The 15259-nt window shown below is 35.0% G+C and overlaps 1 protein-coding gene across 1 annotated transcript in view; it reads right to left on the reverse strand.

The window, feature by feature from the left end:
• Positions 1 to 15259, reverse strand: part of LOC142352828 (Golgi reassembly-stacking protein 2-like) — a 152563-nt gene that overhangs the window by 15604 nt on the left and 121700 nt on the right. Inside the window, exons 6-8 of the mRNA XM_075404973.1 lie at positions 4688 to 4818; positions 3219 to 3445; positions 2272 to 2683 (exon numbers count right to left, since the gene is read on the reverse strand). Coding sequence (XP_075261088.1) covers positions 2272 to 2683; positions 3219 to 3445; positions 4688 to 4818 — 770 coding nt within the window. The remainder of the gene's footprint in view (positions 1 to 2271; positions 2684 to 3218; positions 3446 to 4687; positions 4819 to 15259) is intronic.

Here is a 15259-nt window from a genome sequence, read left to right on the forward strand (position 1 = left end):
TTTAATAAATCATTCACTAATTAACCCCCGTGCAAAATAAATAGGATAGTCAAAACACTGCTAGTCTCAAAAAGCTGACAGGGCTATCCACTGCCCTCAAATAATTCATAATTCTAATCCCAAAAAGATCGCTAAAGCAAACGGCAGATAATAATAACTTAATTAAACTAAATTAAATTTTTCAAAAAATAATGCTCAAAGTTAAGAATCAGAAAACTACTACAGTTAGAATTTCTCATCACTGCAATTAAGACAAAAACAACATATACTTTTTTCGTCTTGTATATATGCTAGACAACATGATTTCAAACTAATTCAAAAATTAAAATAATCATGTAAAAGCAACAGAGTAAAATTTAAAGGCAAAAAAATGTTTAAGAACAATACCAAGGTCGGAAAAACACAACTAAAAAAATAAAAAGTGGAAATTCTTGAAAAGGCTTTCTAGTAAACTCTTAGTGCTGCCTTATGTTGAATGAAATCAATTGCAACCCAAAGAAATGACGAAAATCTAAGAAAAAGCCGAAATCATTCAATTTGTTAATAACTAAAAAAATCAATATAACCAGTATAAATGTAGGTGTCAGGACAGAGCTAGAATGATACAAGCTAAAATGTGAACAATACGGACACAATGTAAGGAACACCGTAACAAAGACTAATTCTTGATTTTTGAAAGTTCAAATCAAAGTTTAAATTTTTGAAAGTTTAAAAATCAAATTTAAAAAAAAGAAAAACTAACACCATTTCATTTTTCAGCATTCGAGACATAGAAAAGACAACGATTAATCCGAGACAAAAATCTATCCTCCTGAACCGATCAAAAAAAGAAAAAGCAGAAATCAAACATACGAAACATTGAAACATTTTGCAAAAAAAGGTCAAAAAAATTTTAGGAATGCATTTATAAAAAAATTTAACTGTTTTTCAAAAATTTAACGCTAATAAAATATTGACGTTTTTATTGAAACGAAATTAAAGCCCCTCATGTTGCACAAAAAGAATATTTCTAGTAATTAAACCAAAATACAGACAAAAAACTGAGAAAAATAGGAAAAAAACTAACAAAATGGGAGTAGCATATGTACAATTTTTTAAAACAAAATTACATCGAGGTAAAAAGAGGCATTGAGTATATAAATTGTCAACGGGAAAATGTCATATTGATTGATTTTTGACAAAAAGACGGCTAAAAGATCCAAAAATGAAGAAAATAATAGGAAAAAAGCCAAAAATTAATTAAAAAATATAGAAATTTATGCCAATTTTGAACTTGAAACGCGTTTTCAGGCTCTGCAAAACACTGTGCTATTAATTTTCAAGGTTTACATTTCAATATAGCATCGAATAAAAATCATTTCTACAAAAAACCAAATTACAAGCAAAAAAATGGGCCACTCAGACGAAAAAACGGCTAAAAACGGTTATCTATATGTGCCATTCAGTCAAAAACTACTTTTCAAAGTCAAAAAGTCATTCACTAAACGCAGCGCATGATCAAAAAACTTCTCTCGCTCAGAAAAAATTAGTTCACACGGCAATTTTTCTCACTTTCGCTTTTAGGTCAAAACAGCGTCTGAAACGAATAGTACTTCCGGTAAAAAAAACCTTAAGAAAACCAATACTCCTCTTCGAGTCGTAAAAAAACCAAGAGAAGGCCAATAATAGCCCCAGCTATCGCTGTGCGGCTATTAAAAACAAACGTGTTTCTTCTTTGCGTTTGAAAAGATTGAAATTCTCTATTTTGAAGAATTCACTATTTTGGAAGAAAAATGGACAAACTACATGAAATTGATTGATCGAAAGGGTTACTCAAACTCCTGTCAAATTTCTCAACAAAAATTGTTTAATACGAACAAACTGCAATCAATTGGTACCTAAAAATTGCTTCGATCAACAGGCGTAAATTAATTAAATTTGGGTAAAAATTTGAACACAGTCAATTAAATTGGGCATATGGATGTCTCATTGCCCTCGACCGAACAAAGAAACAGACGCTCAGAAAAGAACACTTCGTTTCGCAGACTTAATTCGGTTCTTAGAAAAAACCTAAAAAATCAATACGATGAAACCATTAATAATTCTCGCTTTGCTTTGGCTATGCTGCCGCTAATCAAACACGAATTGATGGTGGAAAAAGTCACTGCAAAAGAGGTCAGGCCAAAAAGAGGAAAATGCGTACAAGCCTGACAGTACCAGAATAACTGTTAAACTTCGCTTGAGAGCAGTGAAACAGATGCTAGGTCGAAGCAATTCAACTACTGCTCTTACTTTGCAGACGCTGGGTTGCCCAAGTTAGGCATTCCCGGAGCAGGATTCATCGCAAACATAGGCGGCGGGTTCATTCCAGGGGGAAAATTGAGCGGGGGCAGTTTTGAGAAATCAATCGTGGGCGGCATCATAGGAGCTGCAGCTGGAACTGTCGTTTCTTGTTTTGCTTGTGTACTGTTGACTTGTGATGACGGATCCAGAGCCTGGCTTGTCATTGGCTGGCTAGCTGAGACGGGTTCTGACTTGGGTGGCTCAGAAGCAGCCAAAGGTTGTTGTGGATGTGTAGGCATAGCAGGCACTGATGCTGGTATGTTGGGGAAGCCAGTGAGCAGTTGTGGGTTTAGCACTGGGGGTGTTGGGAAGGGAGGAATTGCGGGTAACTGCGAGAGTAGCGGGGGCGGTTGAGCTAGTCCTGAAATCAGGTAAATGCATACTTCACATTCACGTCATGTTTCACAAAATACAGAATTGCCGAGAATGTGGATAATGATGAGAGCAAAATATTGAAATTATTTGGGCAAAAACAATTAATTCCAATTACTGCGAAGTGAAAAATATTGCTATTACACCAGGAAATAGAAGCAAACTCAGGCTTTGATAACGACCAATTTTTAAGAAAATGCATTCACTTTATTATTCCTTTTTGGAGAAAAATAAGCGACATACTTTGCGCTCTTCCAATGGGCAAATAGCACAAGTATCCATTGGTTATAACTGAGGGCTTATTAAAACGAAACGAATACTCTACTCGCCGGAAGTAGAAAATGCCTTTATAAAGGTGCAAAAAGAAGGACGCGTTAATATCTGTCAGAAATGGTCGATAAGATTTTAATATTTATAATTTTTTTTACTATATAATATCCTGATTTTTTACTATCCTGATTTTTTTACTATTTAAAAAATATATACACCTTTCTGCTATTTGACGAAAAAACAGTATCACTTGCCATCATTGAGAGGAACATTTTGATATCCATTCATCTCAACTGTAGCTGCATTAGCACCATCACCACTTGCAGGCTGTGGGGGGACCAGGGACCCTGCCTCTGGGTAACTCTCACCACTCATAGTCTGATTGCTAGCCGAACCAGGGTCAGCAATATGCACCGTCTTTGGGAATTGCCTGTTGAGGGGAATCCGGTGCAGGTAGCCATGTGCAAGGCCACAACCAAGCCTGAAAACATATTTTAAATCTTCGTCTGAAATTGTATCATTTATCTCCGTTAGAATGGGACACTCTCTTAGAAAGTATATATCAATATATTATACAACTAATTATTTAGTGCATTTAGTTCAATCACGATCTTGTCTTTTAAACACTCTATTACAACTAGAACGTCATCTACTGTCATCTCAAACTAAACGATTTTCAATTTACACCAAGATTAGCTTGTTAGAATGGACAAAATGTACGATTTGGTGTTTTTAATGAAATTAGGAAAATTTAAGACCAATTTTTTTAACTACGTATTTGTTATGAGAAACGAACATAACCAAGTAACGTCGAACGGGTTGCTCTACAACGACTAGCCGGACGCGATTCTATAACAGCCTACTTCACTCCCGGGGGGGGGGGGGGTTGGGGGTTAACGAGAAAATCAAGAAGTCATGTCTAGGAGAAACTTGATGGATAAAACTCTGCAATCGATTTTGCATTAAAGAGACACGGCTACAAGCTTAGCTCGAGAGCAAATAAAAATAACATTATAAACTGGAAAATAAATTAGATAGCTCATGATTTTTATTACCACAATCGTGGCATCTTTTTAGCTGTAAATAAAATCATAATCGACGTCCTTCAACAGAATTGCTCTCGAAGAAGTGGCGGGGTCTCAAATTAATTGTGGCAATGCTTCAAGAGCAATTAATATATTCATCCAAAAATTTATTTCAGTGCTTGCTCCAATCTCCAATGTCACTCGCTCAGTTCAGCAAATTGGTATAGAGATGAAACCCACCCACTATACTCGCTGAGTTTTATCAAACATAACCGACTAAACAACGAAAGAATTGCTATCGAACGAATAGTGAGAGCTCTAATCAATTGCAGACTGCTTCAGGCGGGGGGGGGGGGGGGAGGAGCCTAAATGGGACTAATAAGTTTAATAGTGGGCTTCAAATAACCACATTAGAGGTTAAAATATATCACTATTGAGATTTAAAGTAAAAAATGGCACCAGTGTCGGCGCACTTTTCATTTGACTTTTAGTATTAAATTGCCGCCAATTGAATTCAGCTGCTTGAAATTGTGATTGAGAGAGTATTTTAGATCACACATAACGCAAAAAGTCAAGGGCGTAAAAGTCACTCGAAAAGTCAAAATGGTCAAGCGAAAATTTTGCATAAAAAAGACACACGTTTACAATAATTGCTTCTCTACGAGAGCAGTTAATTAATAAAGATGGTGCTAACTAACATTCCCTCTCCTCCCCAGGCACTGTTGGGAGTGATGGTGATCTCTCTGCACGCATCACTCTCTGAGTTGTACACGAAGAAGTTCAGAGACTTCCTGTCACTCGACTCAATCAATGTGTACATGTCATCCGGCTAGAAACAGATAATACATGAAATATAATAAAAAAACAAGGCCCTATGTTCTACTCAGTGTTAACATAAGACGTTGAAATTCAAAATGCACTATTAGCCTTGACGATGTAAAATTGAAATGTGCAACTTCCGTCTAATAACTATTAGTAAATGATTTAAGTCAAACTTTTGCTTAGATTCAGTCGAACTATATGCCATATTCCTACTCATAGCTTCAAAACAGACCAGCATTGGTTTATGAAGTCATCAGTAGGTTCTGAATTCTAAATCTTAATGCAAATCCGCCTCATTTCAAAAGAAAAACAATTCAGACAATCAAGTAATAAAGAATCACCGGATTTAGTTAATCTATATCTATAATGGGCGAAGATCCTTCAGTTTTGCTGTTCCTTTCGAATGGAATAAGTTGCCTTTTGAGATGAAACTAATACCCCATGAATTGGATTATCGCAAAAAACTGAAAACTTTTTTATTTAAATTTTGATTTTGAAAGCACTTTTGAGTTTATAAATGGTGCGTAAACCTATTATAAACATACCCGGCAGATTGCCGGAAAATAGCCGCCGTTGATTCCAATAAGCATGACTGGGATTGAAATAACAGAAGATATTGAAAAAAAAAGATTTTCGTACAAAAACATTTTTTTAAGTCCGATTTATTTTGATGGCATTTCGTAGTTGAGCATACTTCTGTTTCTTAGAGAGAGGCTACAGGGGCTACTATCAATAACAATAAGCATTAGAGAGAGGTAACTAATACTTATAGGACCGACGTTCAAATAGGGGGCATCTAAAATTGGGCTTTATGGGTTTATCCCGTTTCTATTTCTGACTTCAATTTTTTATACTGACTGTTCATTTTGAATTGCTTTGCTGAGCAACTGATGTTCAAAATCACTTTTAGCAGAATGAGAGAAGAGAGAAACTAGCCCAGAGAAGTCAAAAAGATTTCACGCAAAATGTTGAAAAGGCGGCAAAATGAGGTAAAGCGAAACATTTTTTTATTCGACGAAGTAAAAAACATAGCAGGACAAGTCCTGAAATACAATCCAAAGAATTGAATGAAAAGCAGCCCTAATGTACCTCACCAGCAGATCATTTGAACAATCCCAGCCAAAAAGATAAAATCTCAAAAGTTGGGAACCTAAGAGAATCAAACGAAAAACCAATAATTGCTAAAACTGTTGCAAAATTTAACCTGAAGGCCACAAATGACAATTCAAAATGATCATTTGTTCACGAATAAGCTTTGAAAGAGATTATTTTACCGCTAAAGGTAGAAACACTCGTGAGATATGACAAAGGCTTCAAAAAAACTTAGAGAAGCAAAGTTGAAAGAAGTATCGATGGAAACAATTTTTTAGTCTCTGGAGTTCTGCCATGTGACCCATCGGCAAGACTTAGAAAAGCTTCGTGGGCCGGTCAGGTCGTTAAACTCAGAAAATGACAAAAAAATTCAAAACATTTGAAAACAATCAAAACATTTGAAAACAATCGAAAACAACAAAATCTTGCTAAAATTGTGATATTATTATCTTCAGAACTCTTTCATTGTTTCCAGAGAGCATCCACTATCCCGATTGCAAGGCTTGAATAGTTTCACTGGCTCATAATGATCCACAAACTTGTAACATGATAATAATTTTCAGAAAATTTAGAAACATTTTAAATTTTATCAAGATATTGCTGAAAATCGTGTCATTAATGTATTGAGAACCATTCCATTACATATAGCAACCATGCAGTAACTTATAATCAAACTCTGGAGGAGGTTCTTGGGCCCCTGGTGCAGGAAAAACACAAAAATTTTGAAAACGTAAAAAAACCTGCAAATACTTGATATTAAAAAATTGACAACCATTTTATTGTAGCTAGAAAAAATGCAGTAACATACTTGCAGACCGTGAAGGAGGATCCCTGGTCAGTGAAGAAAAAATATTAAATTTACAGAAATTTTAAAAAAAGCATTTTTCTTTTAAGAAATCGTTATATTCAAAATAGCAAAATTTTGAAACACATTCCCCATTACCAATAAAACTATGCAGAAAACTATTATCAAAACTTTGAGGATATTCTTTGGGCTTTGAGGTTAGAGAAACCTAAAAATTGACAAATTTCCAAAAACTTAAAATTGCAATTTTTATCAAAAAATTGCTAAAAGTTATGATGTTAAAATGTTGAAAACCATTCCATTACCACTAGAAATTGTGCAATAACCTATTATTAAACCATGGAGGAGGCTTCTTGACACCAGGGGCTGAAAAACCTCAAAAAATGACAAAAATTTTCAAAAATATTGATAAATTTGTTAAAAATTTGCATAAATTTGCGTGTTTATGTTTGGTGTACCAAAACATCTAGCTCTTAAAATGGCCATAAAACGTAATAACCTCATACCAAACACCATTATCAAACTTCACAAAGCTCAATTTTGAGACTGGTCCAACAAAAATTTGGAAAAATGGCAAAAAATGCTAAAATTTGCAACATTTTGGGCCCAAAAACGCCTGAATGACCTTTTAAACTTGAATTACGGCCTTCCCAGTAGCTTCACCACTCTAAACACTTGAGAGACTGCTAAAAACGCGGTTAAGGGCCTCTAATGAAATTTGATGCCCGCTGAGCTTTACCTGTTTATCCCGTTTTGAAAGTCATAAAAAGGTGTGAAAACATCTTACAAAAATAAAACAAAAAGACAGAGCACCAATACAATCCAATTCTTGGATTGTAAAAAAAAATAGGAGCGCTATAATAGCCGGCTGAGAAGATGAGGGCGGCTATTAATAATAATAATATATTCCGGTGACCTTCAGTCAATAGACTCAATGAATCTAAGTAAATCAGTTACATTTTTTGGAAAAAACTAAAAACGCTTACAAAGTTATCATTAAGATCACACAAAAGATTGACCAACGAATACACATATTTTAAGAAAGCCTGAGCCACTACGTACAGGAACGAATGAATGGCAAAACGTATTATCAGAACAACAGCAATGTGAAAAAAATGAAAACTACAAAATTAAACATAGCCGGCAGATTAGCAGACTATAGCTTCATAGATCTGTAGGACTCAAAATACCCAGAAAAGAAGGTGATCCGAAAACACCAGAACAAAATTGTTTCCACTAATTGTTGTGATTTGATAGAGAGGAAAAGTCATTTCGAGAGCTAGATACGTCAGGAGCAAGTTAAAGAATTTATTCATGTGAATGACAAAAAACTCGCTCCAACAAGAGAGAAATATGATGTCAATTCAGATAAAAATTGCACAAATGAATGAACGAAAAGCTGACTTGAAGTTAGCGAGACCCAAGTAACAAAAAAGTCAAAGACAAAAAATAAAAAACAACAAGTCCTGAATAACAGTTCAAAGACATTCAATTGACTAAACAAAAAACAAGACCTAGAAATGGCTAGGTCTGAATTTCGATATCCCTTTTCTCGCAGTTCTCTGAAAACGAGTTAAAACGAAAAAAACCTTAGAAAAGGAGAACATGTCTACATAAGACACACTTGAAATAACAGCCGTTTCAGCGTATTGTTAAAAAAAACCGTCGAATTAACCAAATTTCTTCCGATGTCAAAAGTTTTCAAAAAAAAAACAAGCAGATAATGAATGTCATTAAAACGTTTCAATAATAAGCAAACACTAATGAAGGCCTCTTTTCACACCTTTTCACAGAGAGTTCAAGTGAGTACATAGAAACGAGTAAGCAACCACAAAAACACTTGATGACAAAAACTAGCATTAATTTGCTTCTATTTCATTAACAATGATGAAGAATATCAAAAACAAAGCCTGGTACCGTATTCATAGACTGATGCAATGCATGTTGAAACATTAAAGATTGCTGTCTTTGTTTGATACGAGAATTTGAACAGAAAATTTTTAAAAATGCGAAAAATTATTTTGAAAATGTACGTAAGCAAAAGACATAGAACTCACTTCCCCCATGAAGAAGCAAACATAGTCAGCAAACTACCAAAAAATATCCGTGGCTGACCCCCTTGACTGACATCGGGATGGATACAGTAAAGGAACAAAGAAGAGAGAAATTGACAGAATCAAAAAGTCTTCTAATTTGGCACGAAGTGTAAGTTAGATTCTAAAAAATTCGGCAACAAAACGAAATCTTTTAATCTTAATTAATGCCAGCTAGCAACCGCTCGAATGAACTTCGATAACCTAATGCGCTATAACTTAATGACCCGGATGTATCAGTTTATTCCGTTTCTTTTGATTATACTTTTTTGACCTTGCCCACATTCACTACATAGCGCAATTCAACGAGTGAAAAAAATACAATCCTTTTAATTGAAACAGTGAGTGAGGTCAGTCAGGGTCTACGCCTAAAAATTCTAATTTAACGTGATCAAAACGTAAAGCGAATTAAATAGGAAAGCGCTTCAAAAATAGCCGTTGAGAGGCTGATGGCGGCTATTAATAAACATCAGAATATTTTTTTGTACGTTTTCGTATTTCTGAATTTCAATAGAAGCAAAATAGAAGTTAGACAAAAACAAGCAAACAAGAAAAAAATCATAAACAAATTGTACTCAATAGCTTGTACTTTTTCTAAGAAAAATTCTCTGGTTAAAAACCGGCATTTTTGCAATAATCTTCAGCGCAAAGTTAAAGGGTTGTCAATTAAATTGGGGCGGCAAGTCAACCTCAAATACATGTTTAAATCCAGACAGCAGTCAAACATCAACGATAGTACCATACACAAAATAAAGATATCTCAAGACGACGGTACGCCGGAGCATTGACCCTGCGCCCTGGAGGCAGGGCCAGGGTCTTCGCAAAAGCGAACAGCTAACTCTTTTCCGTTGTATCAATCTCATCAATTCTTGCAGCCAACATCTGGACATTTTTGAGACGTTGAAGGACCATCTCTAGTAAACAAGAACAACGGACAGCAGGTGGCTTTCTCGACCTCAATTATTCTTCGTACGTAATTTTTTATGGTCTCGGTAAAATTTATATGAATCCAAAACAGAGCTAGTGCCAATATAGTCCTAGTAAAAATACTGCAACGAGAGTCAAAAAGCCCAGTTTCTTTGATAACAAATCTAGCATCGTCATCAATTGCGGCAATTCGATTTGCGAAGTCCGCAGACAGGGCTGTACATCAGATACTTCACAGAGTAGGCTGACAAAAAGTACCGTACATATTTGTACACGTGGGATAGGATAGCCACATTCTGAACAATGTAGAGCATGAGCTACATTCCCCACATGCAAATGTTGATGGTAATTTTACAACTGTATCTGAGGGCAATGTCATCTCCAAACTCAAGTGATTAAAGAAAAACTGTATCGTTTCAAAGAAGCTCATGCTACCGGCACGATTTTCTTCTTTTACATGCAAGGTCCAGAAAAAAAAATTTTTTCATCGATGAGATCAGTTAATAGCATATTCAGGCGTAAAAAAATAAGAAAGAGCTTCAACCGACGAAAAAAAAAAACATAGCAGGACAAGTCCTGAAAAACAATTCAAAGAATTCAATGAAAAACTTAGAACTACTGTATCTGACCAGCAGATCAATTGAACAATGCCAGCCAAAACACAAACAAAATCATCTAAAAAAATTGAGAAACAAACAATCAAACAAACTAGCTTTTGCAGCTTTTACCCCTAACGCAGAAACTGATCCCTTTAAATATATCTATATCAAAAATATGTTCAAAACCGATTTTTGTTTCTGCAATCGGTGCAGTATTAAATCTGCAAGATCTGAAAAAAAAATCATTTGCACTTGAAGCTGGATTAACTCGAAAATGACCGTAAAATTAAAAAAAAATATAATATCAATTGCAAATTTTAGTGAAGTGTTGCTAAAAATTGTGGTATTAATATCTTCAGAATTATTTCTAACTCTAGAAGCTATCCAGTAACCCAATTCCAAGCCTTAAAAAATTCAATCGCTCAAAAATGGATAGGCAATAATTTTTAGAAATTTCAAATTTCAAAAAGTAGAAATTCGTTCTATTAAAATGTAGAAAACCATTCAATTGCCCACTAGCAACTATTTAATAACATACTATCAAACCCTGGATGAGGTTACCTGGCTACTGAGGCAAGAAAAACTGAATAAAAGACAAATGTTTCGAAAAAACTTGAAAAAAATGCAAATTTTATCAAAATTCGAAAGGTTAAATTATTAAAAACAAATCCATTGAAACTAACAACCATGCAGTAACTTTGTACCAGACCGTGGAATAAGTTTTCTGGCACTTGCGAAAGGAAAAATATCAAAATTGACAAAAACTTTAGGATACCATGCAGTGCCCTATTATCAAACCTTAAAGGAGATTCCCTGGCCCCTGAATATGGAAAAACTCACAAATGACAAAAACTTTCAAAAAACTTGAAAAAAATTGCAAATATTAGAATCACTTTGCGTGTTTGTAGTTTCAAAACATAAAGATCATAAAATCGTCATAACATGTAATTTTGTCTCACAAAAGGCCTTCATCAATTTTTAAAAACTTCATTCTAAGACTATTCAAAAAACTCAAAAAAATCACAAAAAAACATGAAAAATTGCAACATTTTAAGCCCCAAAACTCCTAAAAATAACCGTTTAACCTTAAATTAAGGCCATCCCAGAAGCTGCACCACTCTAAGCACTTGAAGGACTACTAAAGCCCACTTTGGGCCTCTAATGAAACTTAATGCCCGCTGGGCTTTACCTGTTTATCCCGTTTTGATAGATCAAAGTCATTGAAAAATGTGTGAACACATCTTAAAAAACACAGCGCCCCAATACAATAAAATGTGTGAACACATCACACAGCGCCCCAATACAATTCAAATTCTTTGAATTGTAAAAAACCTAAAATACGCCAATATGTCAACGCTCAGATTATAGCTTCAAAAACTCAAGACGATGCTTCACTGTTGTCACCGGAGAGCCCACGCAAATAATTAGCTATCGAGAAAATTTTAGCTACAACTAATTTCGTTTTATGAAAGCCGTGTTGATTATAATTAAAGTATTGAGTCGCTACTTTATAGAAATCACTGAAGATCATTTGTTCTTGTACCGAGAGATCGCATGAAGGAATAAACAAAAGACAATTAGAAGGGCGTGACGTCATATAGCGCTGACAAACACCTTGACAACGTAACAAACATAGCTGAAGAATCTCGAACCGCATCGAAATTAAACTTGATTTAACCTAGGCACCCAACAAAAAATTGTTAATTTTAATATTCAACAAAAACTGGCGAAAAAAATGAGAAGAGCAAAAAATCTGCTATCACTTTTCAGTGCTCAAAAATTGTGACTCCAGCACAAATATATTAAATTGACTTGGTACCCGCGATACGGGAATCACTTTGTTAATTAGTTACACAAACAGGACCAATTTACAGGATACTGACAGTACTTTAAGTTAACAGCCTTTAATTTCAAAAGAGTTCAGCTGTTTCCCAAAAAAATGCTGTTGGACATGTCCAGTCAAAAGTTGAGATGTCATTTCGTTGGGTGAGAACATTTGCATATTTTACAAATCTCAAAACAAAATACTCTTCCAATTTGACCGATTTCGCCCAATTAAAAATTGTCCTCAAAAATTGTTTTGCTGCAGAACGGTTACCACGCGGTCCCTTGAAAACTTTCCAATAATCATCAAACTTGAGGGCAGTATCACAGTTGTAAATTTTGTTCAGCAAAAGGAGATCATTTTGAACCAAAAGAAAACTGATTGGCAACAGCGGTAAATCAGGCTCTGATTGTAGTCACTATCGGTAAAAAACTTTTTATACAAAGCCCACTTGATCGCTCGTCTTTGCATCTTTTCTAGTTTTCTGCAATTTGGCCAATTCGAGAACAACATTTGACGCGTAAAGGAGAACCTGATAAAAGGTAACTTTTGTATGAACTTAATTTTACTCTCGTATTTATAGAAAAGGGAACGTTTCTCTTCAAGAAAAGCTTTTGTTGTGCCTTCATCAGCCGCTGACTGATATGACTATCCCAATTCAACTTATTAGTAAAAAAAATATACCAAGATCATTCACCGAATATTTGCATGTTATTTCTGTATCGTATACATACAAATGGACACTACACTGATCTAATTTTTTCACATCAAAACATATAGCTTCAAACTTTGCCATGTTGAATTCAAATCTGTTTTATTTCGACCATTTTCTAGCTTTGTTTACATCATTTTGTAGCGAAAATTAATTCATTTGAATTCCAATAATTTTTGTGTCATCAGCAAACAGATATTGCTGCTCTCCATTAGAGATGGAAGGTCGTTAATGTACACAGCGAACATAAAAACCGCGAACACTGAACCCCGTGGAAAACCACTCGTAACAGTTAACTGTGATGAATACTCATCTTTAATATATACGCACTGCGTTCTATTTGATGAATAATCTGCAAAAAACTTGAGAAACAAGTTATCAAATCCAAAACGCATAAGCTTCAGCAAAATTGCATTGTGATTTATTCTATCGAACGCCTTTACAATATCGAGATAAATGCTTAATGCTTAGCATTTAAATAAAGATGAACTTTTCCACAGTATTTGTGTGATTGTGTATTTGTGAACTTTTGAGTGATTGTAGAATGCTTGGGCCTAAAACCATGCTGGCGTTTGTCTAAATTCTTCAATAAACGATCCCCAAATTTTCTATACAATTACTTCTAAAAAATTAGGAGTACGCAAAACATTGACACTGTTCTGTAATTCTTTATGTCGATTCTCGACTCTTTTTTATGCAGAGGTTTAATTATTGCTTTCTTCCAGCTCTTTGGAAACTCTTGCTCATCTATAGTTTTGTTAAATATCTCAGAAACAACTGGGACAATGGCAGCTGAAAAAGTTTTCAATAAAATTGGCTGCAAATTATCGTATGACGCAGAACCCGAATAACAACTTAGAATCATCGACTTAATTTCCTTTTTGGTTAAATACATGTCTTATTGACAAATAGTGGGGTCTGCGGAAGCAAGTGGCGCTATCAAAAAATATTTCATTTGTATCATCAAAAATTGTCCAATGAACCAATCAAGCCTTCATTCCTCTTAATAACAGCACCACTAGAATAGCTCTCAATAAACAAATGCAAAAGAAAAACAGTATCAGAGAACAGAATGACACAGAAAAGCAGAGAAAAATGAGAAAAACTTCAAAAATCGTTGAAAATAAGGTCAAAAACTGACTGAAATTAATGCATTTTCTGATTAGAAACAACTGAAAATTATAAAAAAAATGAAACCACAACAAACTGTAATTTCAACCGACTAATTTTCCTTTAAGCAAATGAAAAAACCTGAAAACATGAAAAAATAGCTCTTACTTTCATTTTGAGTCTAATATTAGCTTCAAATGGTCAAAACTGCTGCCAAAAGTACATTTACTTATTGTTATCGCGAGAAATGCCATTTTAGCTGAGGGAATTACGAAACAAAAATGGTGTGAAAAAAACGAACAGGACAAAATTGTTGATCCCTTGGGAACAATTTTTCACATCTGGCATCTTTCAAAAACTGGCATGAACAGAAACACTACTATCTCTTCTCTTCAATTTTGTTCAACAGCAGAAGAATAGCAGTAATTTTTTACGTGCGGTTTTAACATTTACATCATGTTCTACATCTCCACCGATTAAAAACATAGAACATAACCGACTAACGTCGGGCGAATTGCTCTCAAACGACCGGTGCGCGGTTGGCATCGGTAGTAGCCAGCCGGGGCTTAGGAATGCTAGTATTAGGGATGTTGGTGGGGGTAATGGAGTGGGCTGACGGGGGGGGGGGGGGGGAGGGGGTGTTGACTGAGGGGGGTCAAACTAATTAGATTAAGAGTTTTGGTGAATCGCATTCATAGAGTATAGCAGGGCTTAGCGCTCTAAGAGAACTTAATGCCCTCCGAGCGCTACCTGTTTATCCCATTTTTGAGGTCGAAAAGTCAAATGGGTCAGACGAAAAATCGGTCAAGCAAAAAATCGCATAAAAAAGACCACAGGACTATTATAATTGCTACAAACTTCGTTTGGGAGCAATTAGTTACCATGACCCATCTTCCTTCGAGTCGTAAAACCGAGAGCAGTCAAGTTACAGCTCGCTGTTATCGATTACAGCTATTTGAAACGATCAGGAGTAGAGCATTTCTATTATTTTCAACATTTCACAAGATGTACGGCTGTGAAGGCCTCGTATATTGTGACAGATTCCTTAAGTTTTTTGTTTAAACAATAGTTTATATAAACTGGCGTCTGAGCTAAATAAAGCTCGTAGATATATTTCACAAAATAATTTGTTGCTTATTAACAAGTTTATATAACAAAACAATTTGTTACATAAACTATCGTTTAGAAAAATGCATCAGGAAAAAACCATCAGGAGTAAAGCATTTCTAATATTTTCCACTTTTCACAAGATAGACGGCTGTAAAGGCCTCGGATATGCAAAAAA

This window comes from Convolutriloba macropyga, chromosome 14 (genome assembly GCF_964194025.1).
Source record: "Convolutriloba macropyga chromosome 14, txConMacr16.3, whole genome shotgun sequence".
Taxonomy (NCBI): Eukaryota; Metazoa; Xenacoelomorpha; order Acoela; family Convolutidae; genus Convolutriloba; species Convolutriloba macropyga.